Source organism: Lissotriton vulgaris, chromosome 6, assembly GCF_964263255.1.
Source record: "Lissotriton vulgaris chromosome 6, aLisVul1.2, whole genome shotgun sequence".
In the NCBI taxonomy this organism is placed as follows: domain Eukaryota; kingdom Metazoa; phylum Chordata; class Amphibia; order Caudata; family Salamandridae; genus Lissotriton; species Lissotriton vulgaris.
The window spans coordinates 66,793,341-66,808,149 of NC_141694.1; the positions used below are offsets into that span (position 1 = coordinate 66,793,341).

Sequence of the window (14,809 nt, forward strand, 5' to 3'; positions counted from 1 at the left end):
GACCCCAAATTGGTGCTGCTGGGCATAACAAATGATATTGATCTAAGCCGCCCACTTGTGATCTTTGTAGTTCTGGCTATGGTGGTGGCTAAGAGGGATGTGGCGCGCACGTGGGGGGCCCCCAGCCCGCCGAGGTTGGATGAGTGGAGGAGGGGTGTGGACCAATACATGGCAGCAGAGAGGGTCACGTATAAGGCAAGGGGGTGCCCTAAGAAGTTCACCAGAGTATGGGGGAAATGGCACCGATACCATGGATTGGACGGAGGATTGTAAACAAGTGAGGGAGGGATACTCGGCTGCTCTGGTTGAGTGCGGGGCTGACTTGGAAGGTTTTACTGCACTTTGGGACTCCTGGAGAAGAAATACACAGTCCAGTCAAGAGAAAGGAGGGAATGTGGTTTGGCGGGAGAGGGGGGGATGGCGGGGGGATGAAGGGTGGTGTCTGATGGTTTTATGTCAAATGCTTGTTGTGTTTATGTACTGTAAAATGCAAATAAAAAAAATATATATTTTTTTAAAAGGTACTTCAGTATTGATTCACAGAGACAACATAACCAGTATGTGTCATATAAACAAGCAAACAGGCGAAATATCTCTAGCGATATTGCAAAAAGCATAGGAAATCTGGAAATGAGTGCTACAACATTAAATAACAATAAGAGTGGAACATGTCCCAGGGATAAGCAATCTACTGTCATATAATAAATAAATAATAAAATAATACAAAGTTTGTAAAGCGCCTGGTTACACTGAGGCCAGTGTGTCCCCCCGCTATGGTACAACTAGCAGTAGTTATGAGGTCCAAGTGATTCCATTCCCACAGTGGGGTCCCACCCAGCTCTACCCAGAGGGAAAGAGGTGCGTTTTCAGTTGTTTACGGAACGCCGAATCCGAGATCTCCAACCGAAGCATTGGGGGAGTCTGTTCCAGTGTTGGGCTGCCAGAACATGAAAAGAGCTCCCTCCCATCCTAGCTCTTCTGATCTTCAGAACCTTGACCTGCCCCATTCCGCTAGATCTCAGTTGACGCGATGGAGTATAGGGGGTCAGCAAATCAAGGAGGTAGGTGGTTCCTTTCCCCTGAATAATGCGATGACTTATAGATAGAGCTTTAAACAGCACCGCTCCCTAATCGGAAGCCAGTGCAATGTTTATAGCGCCTTCTTTGAAGAGGCTCTCTTTGGCAGCATCAAAACCAGGCGGGCCGCTGCGTTCTGTATACGCTACAATCTCATAATGCATTTTAGCTACCAAGTACAGGGCATTCCCACAGTCCAGCCTAAAGTAATTAGAGCATGGAAAAGGGTTTTCCTAGCTGTAGTAGGAAGGAGGTCAAGAGTCTTCCTCAGGCCTCTCAAGATGCCAAAACACAGGCCTGCCACTCGCCTTGTGTGGTACTCAAATGAGATCTTAGTGTCCAGCCATACTTCTAAGTTTCTAACTTGTTCACTGGGAGAAGGACGAGGTCCCAGCACTTGAGGCCACCACGCCAATGTCCATACCGATGGTGCTTTCCCCACAATCAACACCTCAGTAGACTTGTTTCCATTTAATTTTAGGCAGTTATTAGCCATCCAAGCAGCCACTTCCTGCAGACAGATAGAAAAATGACTAGCTGCTGTCTCATCTGATTGTGTGAGAGCCACGACAAGTTGAGTGTCGTCAGCGTAAGATACGACTTCCACCCCAAATCTTTCAGTGATCTCTGCTACTAGTGACACATACAGATTAAAAAGAGTTGGGCTCAAGCTGGACCCTTGTGGCACCCCCCTGTTTCAGGCTGATGTCTTTGGACCGATATGGTCCCTGTGCCACTTGAAAACTGCGATTATGCAAGATTGACTCCAGCCATTCCTACGCTCTACCCGTCACCCCCCCCCCCCTTTTAAGACACTGCAGCAATGTGTGGTGCGCTACAGTGTCGAAAGCGGCGCTTAGGTCCAAAAGGATTAGTGCTACCGTCTGACCTTCATCCACCAACTTCGGTAGGATCTCAGTAGACAGAAGCAGGTCTGACTCAGTGGAGTGGGATGCCCGGAAACCTGACTGGGTAGGGTGGAGCAATTTATGAGTCTCGATATGGGCTGTTAGTTGTATATTGACAACTTGCTCCGGAATTTTTGCGAAGTAGGGAAGAAGTGAGATGGGGCGCAAGTTATCTAATTGCTCTGCGCTAACGTTAGTTTTTTTCTTAAGGGGGAGCAACACAGCCTCTTTCCAGGTTGTAGGAACCTTTCCTGAGCTAAAGGAAAGCTCTAACAGTGGCGGATATAAGGTTCTAAGATCTCCACACTCTTCCTCAATACTTTAACAGGCGCAGGGTCATTAGGGGAGCCCGATTTAATTTTAGCCGCTACTACGCTTAGGGATTCCTGAGGGGGAGCGCTAAAAGATATAAGACATTCAGTCCCATTATGCTTAATAGGGGCCTCCTCTGTCATGCGCCCAATTCTGGCCTCAGTCGGGAAAGAGGAGTAGATCTTTTCCACCTTGCGATCAGAACCAGAAACAGCTGTCACGAATGAGAGCTTAGTCAAGGAATACTAGACAGAATGCTTTATTGTTGGGACAAGCCAAATCTAGATCTGTTTGTGGCACAGGAAAAGTGAAAATGCTGTTTTTACTCAATTTGACACCCACAACAGGGGTTATGGGGAATAGATTTTAAATCAGATGGTCGGGGATCCTTGATTATGCTTTTCCCCCTATTCCCATAATTCCAATGCTTCTCAGCAAAATGTAGAGAGAACTGTACAGATTAATTTTGATTGCCCCAGGATGGCCCAGACAGCATCGGTTCACCGAACCTCTACTCTTATCAAAGAATACTTACATTCCGCTGAAAACTCTAGCTACATTACTGACAATGAACCACAGCCAAGTACTTCATCTGGACCTGACCTCCTTGCACTTATTGGCCTGGCTCCTGAATACAATGAGTTTGCCAGCATGAACATTCCTCAAGATTGTAGAGAAATTCTTGTGAAAGCCAGAGCTTTTACTACTAAACGTACATATAAACTGAAATCAAAGCTTTTCTGTTTATGGTGCCACAAATCCCAAATTCACCCAATTTCAGCCTGTTCCGTACTGATTCTACCCTATCAATTAAATTGCACTAAGCAGCTATTTCAAGATATAGAATGTCATCTGGTTCACTGCCCATATGGTCTAGTGAGGTGATCAAACAATTTCTTAAAGGCCTTTCCAGATTCTGTCCTACTATAAAAGAAACCTCTTTCATCTTGGCAACTGAGTACAGTGCCTGCACAACTGATAAATGCTCCATTTACAGGTCTATCGGGCACTGCTGGAGGATTCTCCTTCGTCTACACTGGAGATGCAGGGTAGATGGAAGGAGGCCTTGCAAGAACAGCTAAAAAACTCAAAATGGGTGCGATTCATGAGGGGGTGAAGGGAATATCCACTGATGCCCACTTATAGCTAATATAGTTTAACTTTGTACACCAGATGTACATTGCCCCTAAATTACTGCACACTATTTACTCTGTGCAGTTGTCCTCCTGTACACAATACTTCATGTTAGATGCATATCTCCGGCATGTGGTGTGGGGGTGCTCTGTAGTGGAGGACTATTGGCAGGCTGTGGCGGCTAGGCTGGAGAAGGCCTCTGGATGGACACTTACAATGGGTATTAGGCTTTGCCTACGGGGAATGGTCCCAACTAAAAAAAAAAGCAACTTAGCAGGCGGTTCATACTGTTGGGGCTAATGCTAGCAAAACATAGGATTGCTATTTGGTGGGTATTAACAAGCCCACCACTGGTCTCAAATCGGCAGAGGGATATGACTGTGTGGTCAGTGGCTCAAGAAAGACACATCCTGAAATCCTGAAGGGAAAACAAACTAGCAGATTATATGCAGGTGTGGGCGGCTGTGTTGTCAGAATTGCTTGAGCCACAGGATACAAGGCCACCTTGAGGAAATGGAGGGTGGAAGTGGAGGATATATGTGGACTTGCAAGGTAGTGATCCACAAGCCACGGGGCTGGACATGGACTAGGGAGGCCAGAGGGCCCTTCGGGTTTCAGATAGCATGATCCGAGGCAGCAGATCAGCTGCTCGCTACCTGGAATTCAGACTTGGATGAGGCAGATCACACCAGAGGGTATTATACCTTGCAAAGACATTGAAACTGGAACGTGTTTGGGATTCTATTCACTATTTTTTTCTACGACATTAAGACCCTTTGTTTATTGGAAGAACATATCCAACCCTGATGAAGTCCTGTTGGATGAAATGCATTGAAGGCTGGGTTGATGTACGCTTGTAATATGGCTTCAATAAAGTGGACTTGAAACAGACAAACAAGACTCATTGATTACTAGCATTGTAGTGTAGTTCCTATATCCCTGATAGGCTCTGCCCATTGGAATAATATACACTATAGTTTTGACATAGGACCAAGGTCAGTATGTATCCATCGAGTACATTAAACTTAATTACTTGTGTGTGCCAGCTAACTCAGAGGTCACTAGAAACTTCTCGAATGAACAAGAAGGGATTTGTTTCTGACAACCGCATAAACATGACAACTTTGTTTCCCTAAGAGTCGGGACAATCTCAGAATTGTGGAAACAATAGATAACCTTTTCACTCAGTCAATCATGCATGCTTTGTTTCTCCAGAGTTGCACAGAAATAGATAGACGGGTGTTTCAATAAAAAGGGTTTATTGAACTGCTACAATCGTAAGACAGAATGCGAAGTTTAATATGTACAGTGTTAGCAGTAGGATTAAATAATACTGCAATAGCATGGTCTGTAGCTATGACATATATTCATAAAAATACATACATAAATAACACAGGCTAAAATACTCATCTGGTGCTTCTAAAATAATCCTACCCCAGGGTACCTAACCTAAGTGTAGTACGAGGGAAGAAGTAGGTGCTGTTTAGCTATAGTCTAGTTTAGATATAGTTGCCAAGAGTCCATCTAGGTTCTAGTCTGCTCCATACCTTAGAGTGAGATAGGTTGGAATCTCTTTCCCGGGTCTTGATCTCTAACACCCCGCAAGGGGAGTCAGAAACACTGGAGTTGGATTCTCGGCAAGGAGGATGGCAGCGTCTGGTCAGTGCATCAGTTGGAGACTTGACTTCCTTCCGAACTTGCTGTGGCGAGCCGCGTCGTGCAAGTAGACAGTCAAACCATGGACCGAACCATGATTTGCCATGGCATGTGAAGGTATATTTATACCTTGAAGGTGCTTAGGAATGCCAGTATTGACATAAAAGTCGGGCATAAGAACGTCTTGAATGAACCCCTAAGGCATATATGTTCATGCATAATAAATGAGTTCTTGGTGAAATCAATATTCAAGCAAGGGGAAGTCCTAAAGGCTTAAGAGTCTGGTTTTCCAAGCACTTGTTGTGATGTAGATGAACGGATGTAGGTGTCCAAGCCTGTATTTGGTTAGCATGGAGAATGCCTAAGTAAGGGCTGGATTTCTATGCCTAAATAAGGGCAATGTGAATTGTACCTATATAAGGGCATAAATCGGGAAATCTATATACCAAATCAAAATGAACACACAACAGAATTGGATATAATTGATAAATGTATCTTGTCGTACTTACAATTAAGTAATACATATAGACATAATATGCTCCTTTTCGCTTTTGTTTATGAATGTACCCTCTTCAGGCCTGGGAAAGTGGTGTACGGTTGATGTCATGTTGCCATTATGACAGAGACAGAGCAAGCAGGGCAGGGGGGACGCTGGAAGCTGTTTCACAGGTAACACAATATGTTGCGTCTACAGTCGGACAATTGTAATTGTGAATGTTCAAAATGGCAACAAAACTTTATGCAAAGATACCCAAAACTTATGGTATTCACAATGAAGATTTGAAAGTATTAACATGAAAAATTGCACTTTTATTGGCTCTTACATCAGCAAGATGAGTTAGCGAGATGCAGACTTTCACAAGAGCCTTTTCTGCAGTTCAGTTCAAGGATAATAGTGTGGTTCTCCAAACCAATCCCTAATGTAGTCTTAAAGTCTTAACGGATTTTCATTTAAATGAACCTATTGAGCTGAAGAATTTTTTTTAGGGATCCGGAAACTGCAGCAGATAGATCATTACATACATTGGACGTTCAAAGATACCTTAAATTCTATTTAGATTGAACAAAAGAATTTAGGAGAACAGACCAGCTGCTGGCGGCATATGGAAATCCTCACAAGAGCCTTACAGTTTCCAAATCAAGCATAGCTTGTGGGATATTGGTTTCTATCCAGCTCTACCACTAAAAGGCTGGAAGACCTCTCATGGATATAGTTACAGCACACTTGTGAAAAAGATAAGGTCAAATAATCCAAAACTTCTCACCCACCCACCTGCTTCAGGTCTGGGTTTCAAATGACAACGAGTGGAACCCAGCATGATAAGACTGCGCTAAATACTGAAGCCAGCGGTTCCTTGGCAGCCTGACATGGGAGGACCAGTGTGTTAGGATACAAGTATCACAATATTTGTCTTTGATTTGTTCCGCCGTGGTATAAACAGCGATACGAAAGGCAGGGTATGCCCAGACGTGGATCCCTTGCTCACTTTGCCACTGGATTCAAGCTAGCCTGGCTATTGATGGCTGATAGCCAGACACCGGTTCCAGGATGCTTGTTTCCGGTCCAGGGAAGGCATAGGTTGGCAGTTCGGGCTGGACTGTTCCCATGAGGCACAGGGTCAGACTGATTTGCATATAGCCATGTCTGAACTGGGGTGGCAGAGTGAGCTAAAGAATGATGATGGATTAAACCCAGATCAGTTGACTGGGGGTGAGTGTTTGATTTGTTCCAACGCTCTGTCCTTCATCCCCTTTAGTATCGCGTGGTATAAACAGCGGCACACAACGCTTAGCATTAGCCAGATGTCTACTGACCTGGATTTATTCAAGTTAAATAATCCATAACGCCTCATCCACCCACCAGCTCTTGGTGTGGGTTTCAACTGTCAACAAGTGGAACCCAGGATTATTAGAATGTGCTGACCCCCACATCCCAACATCCTAAGTTCTAACTCCACTCAAGATATCACAGCAGACTACCAGAGCTGTTTCTATGATGACCACTCTATTCGCTGGTGTGCCTCTTGGGATATGTTGAGCGGTAACATGGAAGAACAGGAACATGTTCACACAACATTTTTGCCTGGAGTCGTCAGAGCACAGTGATGCAGCTGTGGGCCTAGCAGTCGTATGCCATTTGATCTAAAAGGGGAGTCTTTTTCTATTCTATTACCATACCTTCCGCTACTGTGTCATTGTATTCATGATTGTGCAGATATTCTAACTGCTAGCTATTCTGATTCCAGCATGTGAATCCATGAAAGATTCAATACTGGATAAATAAATGTGTTACTTACCTGAAACTGCAGTTCTCCAGTATTGGCATCTTTCCCAAATTCACATGTGACCCACCCTCCTCCCATTCGAGGCTCCCCTTATTTTCATGGGATTACATTTCCAACTGGCGCTTGAAAATCTGAGGGAATTAAGCCTTTGTGAGGAGTGTTCTATAGGGCGCTGGAGTCTGATTGGCTAAAGTTTGGTTCCTTATAAATGATGTGGATAGGTTAATGAAATGAATGTTTTCTGGCCATTATATGATGTGTGTAATATACTGCGCTGCTGTACAATTATACCATTGGACTCCTACTTTGACGACAGGGAATGATTCAAGCTTATGAAACTTTGAAAGATGGCAATACTGGAGAACTACAAATACAAGCAAGTAATTTATTTTCATACAAGGCAGGAAGAGTAGGTGCTCTGTTATCCCAATCTAAATGGGCCCATCTTGGTGCATGGACTGCAGTTATGAGATTTCTGATAAATAAGGAACATTTATTTAAGTGATCATTCTTATGTTATTAGGTTATTGTAGATCAATTGATGTTATGGTCTTTCTTGGCCTAAATCCTTTTGAATAGGTTTCTGTTATAAATATACCAACACTGCATATCACAAATTGCAATCTGCCCTCATTTAATAACTTTTGTATGTTTCTGTGCATGGGTGTGTATGAATTCATGACTAAATGCATGTCTTACCTCATTTGAAAGGGTTATAGTGACTTCCTCATCCAGCTCTCTAATGACACAAAAAAAATCAGTCACAACAGTGGTCATCAGAAATTACAGATCACAGATACATCTGCGTTTAGCTCAGAATTAAGTCTATTTTTCCATAGCTGACAAACAAAAATTTCAACTCAGGCTAAATATTAGAGATATTGTTTCATATCATGCTCACATTACTTGAGGGTAGATATCATTGGCGAGCTCAGACCTGCCATTTTCAGTTTCTTGCTATCCTTTTCTCAGGTTTCCAAGCACTGAAATCCTCTTGATATGAGTCTTCATCAGACATCAACTGTCCCTTATTTATGAAGGGCTTACGCTGCCATTGCGTCACTTTTTTGGCAACGCAGCTGCGGCGTAATCATTGCGTCACTCTGCTCTCTATTTACAAAGTGATGCATGTAGGCAGATGTGCCACTTAGTAAAGTCCTGCACTGAATTATACCTGCGACAGGTATAAAGTATGCAGGATGGGAGTCCCCGTAAAAAAAGGCTTGTAGAAGTGACGGAGTGAAATCTATGAGATCTCACTTCACCACTTCTACGACTTCACTGCGTCAAATCCTTACGCCTGCTTCAAGCAGCAGTAAGGACTGATGCACAGCCTTTCATTTATTTTTGAAAACATGTTTTATTGTTTTATATTGCAACATACAGGTAGCTTACACTTTACTCTTAGAGCCCACCCCATCTATCTAGAGTGATCATAGATAAACATGTCCAATCAATTATTCCACTATGTTCCGGGCTTCATTACATTATTGACCTAACATTCCGCTCACAGTTGCCCTGTACAAAAACAATTCAAACTATTACTTATTCTAGACCCCTACCTAACCCTCCCAATTCCCCCTCTCCCTCCCCCGCCTACTCCTTCCTTCTCCCCTCCCTTCCTCCCCCTCGCCCCCATCACCGGTGTGTTCGTACTGTCTGCAGATGCATTAATTATAGGGTGTGTTAATTGGTAGCCAGGATTCTCGCCTTGTGTGTTCAGTGACCTTCCTGCGCTCAATCGCTTCATTCTTTAGCTTCTTTTGACTGTTGGTCGGCTAGGGACTGAACTATTCCTCCCTATGCCCTTGCCGTTTCCAATGCTTTCTCATTTTTCAATTGTCGTGTCTGCCGAAGTCTAATGGAGTTTTCCGCTCCGGCCCATTTAAGAAGCTCTACTCTCCACCTCCCAACACTTGGGCTCTCTCTGGAATTCTAGTGCATTGTTATTTCTCTTTTCACCATCATCAGTCCCATATCTACGAATTTTCTCGTCATCTTTGTTTTGGGGGTATGTGGGAACCAATGTAATATGCACATGGCTATGTCATATTTTAGGTCGCGCTCTGTAACTAACTGCAAAAGATCTCCCACTTTGCTCCAATAATCCACCAGCTTCGGGCATTCCCACAACATGTGTTCTAATTCTACTCCTACTCTGGCACGCATAGGACATACCGCATTATCAGTGTTAAAATATTGCATGATCTTACCCGGCGTCAAATATGCCCTATGTATTATGAAAAAATGCACCAGTTGAAATCAGGCGTTTCTGGTACTCTTCCACGCTCTACGCAAAATTTGGCCCCATACAGTTTCTGGTATAGGTTTTCCAATGCCCTCTTCCCATTTTCATCTTAAAATATACAGTGGAGTTAGTCCTTCATTCAACATTCTCGTATATAGGCATGTAACTGCCTTATATGTGCCCACCGCCATCACCACATACTGACATGCCATCGTCGTCTCAGGTTCCGTCAATCTTCCCTTCCAGTGTTTCTGTGATGCCCGTACCAGGGCTGCTTGTACCAGCAATCCTCCCCTAGGGAGATCGTATTGTTCCTGCAGTGCTTGATAGGGGAGTAACGTGCCATCTTCATTCAAGTTCCTCAGTACTTGAATCCCCGCTTGTTCCCAATCCTGCAAAGATGAACAGTCTCCACCATGGGGCAATGGCGTAACCATCCCCAGTGGAATTTCTGGGGCATAGGGGTGAAAACACCTGCTCTCCTCTGACTCCGATTCCAGCACAACCTCAACGTTTTCTCCTCCAAGGAGAGATCCTTAAGGTCCAGCCGCTGCTGCAGTACAATAAAAGACATGACATGCCTCGGTATACCACTACCCTTCAAGTGCTCTGGGCCTCTAAATTATTTTGCAACTTCTTGTGTAAGGATCTGAAGTTGTGCTGCTATATAGTAGAGTTCCAAATCGAGGACTGCCAGCCCGTCCTCGGCTTTCGGTTTCATTAGTGTCTTTAGTACCACCCGACGTCTACCTGAACCCCAAATGAACCCCACCACCATGGACTTCAGAAGTTTGAACAGTGAGCAGGGAACCAACACCGGTAGTGTTCTAAACAAGTACAATAGCCTAGGAAGTGCCACCATTTTCAATAGAGCTATTCTCCCCATCACGGACAGCGGCAGTTTACTCCAGAATGTCATGCTACCCTTCAGCGCCCGAACACATCTCCCTATGTTTCCGTCCAGGATAGCATCGGCCTCATGATATATATGCACACCTAGGTAAGCCAAACAAGATGGTTCCCACCTCATGGCTCTCGGCATCGCAGGAGCCACCCTCCCTTGCAGCACGGAAAACAAGCAGGTCTTACTCCAATTCACTTTTAGTCCGGAAATGCTTCCAAAATCTAGAAGCAACTGTGTCGCCCCCGCTAGCTCATTTTCTGCATTCGCCAAGAACATCAACAAATCATCCGCATAGAGCGAAATATATTGTTGCTCCCCCCTAAACGTCAGGCCCCCTTACCATTGTCCTAACCGGGCTCGTACTGCGAGAGGTTCTACAGCTAATGCGAATAATAGCGGAGACAGTGAGCAGCCCTGTCGGGTCCCACGAGCCACTCCATACTGGGGTGAGATCATTGTTCCCCCCTTCACTCTTGCCACCATCGAAGTGTATAACACTGTTGTCCATCCCAAAAAGGCATCTCCCAATCCAAAGCCCCTCATCGTTTTATAAATAAATGGCCATTCTAAACTATCAAAAGCCTTTTCTATGTCTACAAATAGTATCGCTGCCATGGGCGAATCAATGCGGGCCTCCCCCAACATTTTCACCAACCAAATATTCGTGGTGGTATTTCTAGTTGGGATAAACCCGGTCTGATCCTCATGTATTAGACTGGTCATATGTTGCAGCAGGCGTGAAGCCAGGATTCGATTGAGAATCTTATAATCCGTGGACAACATTGACAATGGGCGATACACAGCTGTATCCATATTTCCCTGTCCTGGCTTTAGCAGTGGAATAATGAGTGCCTCCCATATTGACAAAGGCAGATGGCCCACTTCTCTGGCTTCGCTAAAAATCTCCAACAGTTTTGGTGCCAGCAAGTCTATGTATTGCGAGTAAAACTCTTTGGGTAACCTGTCTATTCCTGTGGTCTTATTACGTGCCATATGTTTGACGGCACTCCGCACTTCCTCAATTGTTATATCTCTACCCAGGTGCTTCGCCTGCTCTTCCTCCAGCTGTGGCAATTTCAGGCTCCCCAGAAAAAAGTCAATTTCCACCTCTCCTGCCTCCAACTTACTCTCATATAGTGTCTCATAGTACTCTTGGAACTGAGTCACAATCTCTTTCTACGTATGTACTGTGCCACCATCCCTCGTCGCCAGCGCCAGAATCGGAGAACCCCTCGGGTTCGGATTAGCCAGCCATGCCAACATCGTACTCGCTTTATCGCCTTCCGAATGGGTCTTTTCAACATAACTCCAATAATCAAAACAGCGTAATCTTTCTACTTCCCAGGCCACTGCTTCCCTAGCTTCCTCCACTTTTACTTGCCTTTCCGGTCACCCAGGCCTCGCTAATTCTGCAGTTTGTAATGCAACTTCTGCTCTGTCTACGTCCTGCAACAGAACCTTCCGCACCCCAGCATATTTGCTAATACAAAGTCCCCTTACCACCACCTTAAACGCATCCCATTCCAATGCTCTGGAAGTAGCCGTACCTGCATTTTCAATAAAATAATGCGTTATCCCTTCTCCGACTTCTCGCTGTAACACTGGGTCCTCCAGTGTCTCAGGTCGCAGTCTCCAAGTCGGGATGTCAGATCTCTCTCTCATCCAGTGCATAGTGACCAACAATGGATTGTGGTCAGACAGGGTCCTCGTAAGGTACTCCGAGTGGACTATGGCGGGCACTACCGTTTTCGAGCATAGTATCGCGTCCAGCCAAACATGAAGTTAGTGCAGCGCTGAAAAATAGGGATAGTCCTTTTCCTGCGGATGGTGCGATTTCCACACATCTACCAGGTCCCATCTGGTCTGCGAATCTGATCTATATTTGGATAGTCTGTGTACAGGGGACTCCCTCAGTGGGGGGTGTGATCGATCTCGAGATAGGTCCGCTATTGAGCTAAAGTCTCCCCCCAGCACTATCGGGCCCACTAGATAGTGCGCCAATGTGCTAGACATTCGATCCAGAAAGCTCGCCTGGTCCACATTCGGCGCATAGATGCTACAAAACACTACATCTCTGCCATGCAAGTGCCCTTTAACTGCCACAAATCTACCTTCAGAGTCTATTGTCCGTTTAGTCATCTGAAAGGGAACCCCCGCCCTGATCCAAACCAGCGCTCCCCTCGCAAATCTTGAATAGGAGGTACTGAAAACCTGTCCTCGCCATCTACGCTGCAGCTCTAGTCCCTCCGCTTTAGTAAGGTGTGTTTCCTGAAGCAATGCCACATGTACACCTCTCCTAACCAAATATGCATGGACCTTGTGGCGCCTTGTCATTGTGTGTAGTCCCCGTACATTCCATGTGATACAGTGCAAATCAGGTCTGGCCCCATCATCATACAACAACCATTTCTCCTCTCCTTGTAAAAAGCTGAACACACCGGTAGATATCTTATCCCACCCCGTCCCTAAACTCCCTTTTCCCCACCCCCTCCCAAGAACTGGACCTAGAACAAAACTGCTAGTCCCCATCCAAACCATTCCAACTTGCAACGCACACCTAAGCCTAGCAGTAGTCACTGCAGGCATGCCTTAAGGGCTGTGGGAGGAACCTCAACGCCAATGGGCGACCGCCTACATCCGAATAATAACATCACCTCCATCTCCCAAATAATCACAGCAAACCCCACTGACCCTTGCACCGTTTTATTCAACCACAAGCTGGACAAAGGTTTGTGCGCTGTGAAGCGGATAGCGCTATTGCTGTATGTTATTTGGCGCAGAGTACATCTTACTAAGCTGGCATTCCGTGTGGACTTAGTCGCGCGTTTTTAAAATCAGTATCCCGTTTTTCTCACAAGTTATTATTTTTATTTTTTGTTCTTATACTCTGCTTTTAAAATAGGCCCACCTTAGACTAGCTCTCACTTGCACAATAATTGTGACCCTCACCGCGCCTTTCGCGGGTCTTCAGGCAGTTTGATACGACCGCCGCCATCTTGGGGGTAGTATCGGGACATTCTGCAGGCGCCATTCTCGGGAGCGGTTTAGTGTTTCTTCACACGAGGCGCGGCACCTATTTAAGAAGAGTGTTGCTCGCTGGCCGGCCCTGGACAAAGGTTTGTGCGCTGGGAAGCGGATAGCGCTATTACTGTATGTTATTTGGCGCAGGGTACATCTTACTAAGCTGGCATTCCGTGTGGACTTAGTCGCGCGTTTTTAAAATCAGTATCCCGTTTTTCTCACAAGTTATTATTTTTATTTTTTGTTCTTATACTCTGCTTTTAAAATAGGCCCACCTTAGACTAGCTCTCACTTGCACAATAATTGTGACCCTCACCGCGCCTTTCGCGGGTCTTCAGGCAGTTTGATACGACCGCCGCCATCTTGGGGGTAGTATCGGGACATTCTGCAGGCGCCATTCTCGGGAGCGGTTTAGTGTTTCTTCACACGAGGCGCGGCCCCTATTTAAGAAGAGTGTTGCTCGCTGGCCGGCCCTGGACAAAGGTTTGTGCGCTGGGAAGCGGATAGCGCTATTACTGTATGTTATTTGGCGCAGGGTACATCTTACTAAGCTGGCATTCCGTGTGGACTTAGTCGCGCGTTTTTAAAATTAGTATCCCGTTTTTCTCACAAGTTATTATTTTTATTTTTTGTTCTTATACCCTGCTTTTAAAATAGGCCCACCTTAGACTACCTCTCACTTGCACAATAATTGTGACCCTCACCGTGCCTTTCGCGGGTCTTCAGGCAGTTTGATACGACCGCTGCCATCTTGGGGGTAGTATCGGGACGTTCTGCAGGCGCCATTCTCGGGAGCGCTTTAGTGTTTATTCACACGAGGCGCGGCCCCTATTTAAAGCTACTATGGAGACGCGCAGCGGAAGCGCCGTCTCAGCGCCGGAGTCATGCCAAAGTCCAGCCTGTCTGTGCCCGTCCGGGCCCAGACGGGCCTAGGGCCTGGCACTCTTGTTAAAAAAATCGGCGCCTAGGTGGATATACGACCGAGACGACCTTATGGCATTACGCCACATGCATACCGTCGGTTGTAAACCGGCCTATAAAGGCCCGACTCCCCCAACAGCCCTCAGGCCGAGCGAGACCATCTTTCCCGACAAAGGTAGGAACACCCTGCTGGTAGGTCTACTGAACTGCAGATCTCTCTCACGGCACTCAGCAGAAGTCAACTTACTTATACAAGATTTGGACTTAGACATCTTGTTTTTGACGGAAACTTGGATAACTTCCAGTTCCGATGCTGACATCGTGCAAGCCCTCCCGCCGGGCT

General features: G+C 45.6%; 1 protein-coding gene across 1 annotated transcript in view; it reads right to left on the reverse strand.

Moving 5' to 3' along the window:
• LOC147706795 (calpain-1 catalytic subunit-like) overlaps window positions 1-14,809 on the reverse strand; it is a 590,138-nt gene that overhangs the window by 116,377 nt on the left and 458,952 nt on the right. The window contains exon 12 of the mRNA XM_086925927.1: window positions 8,072-8,111. Within this exon, the coding sequence (XP_086782053.1) occupies window positions 8,072-8,111 (40 nt within the window). The remainder of the gene's footprint in view (window positions 1-8,071; window positions 8,112-14,809) is intronic.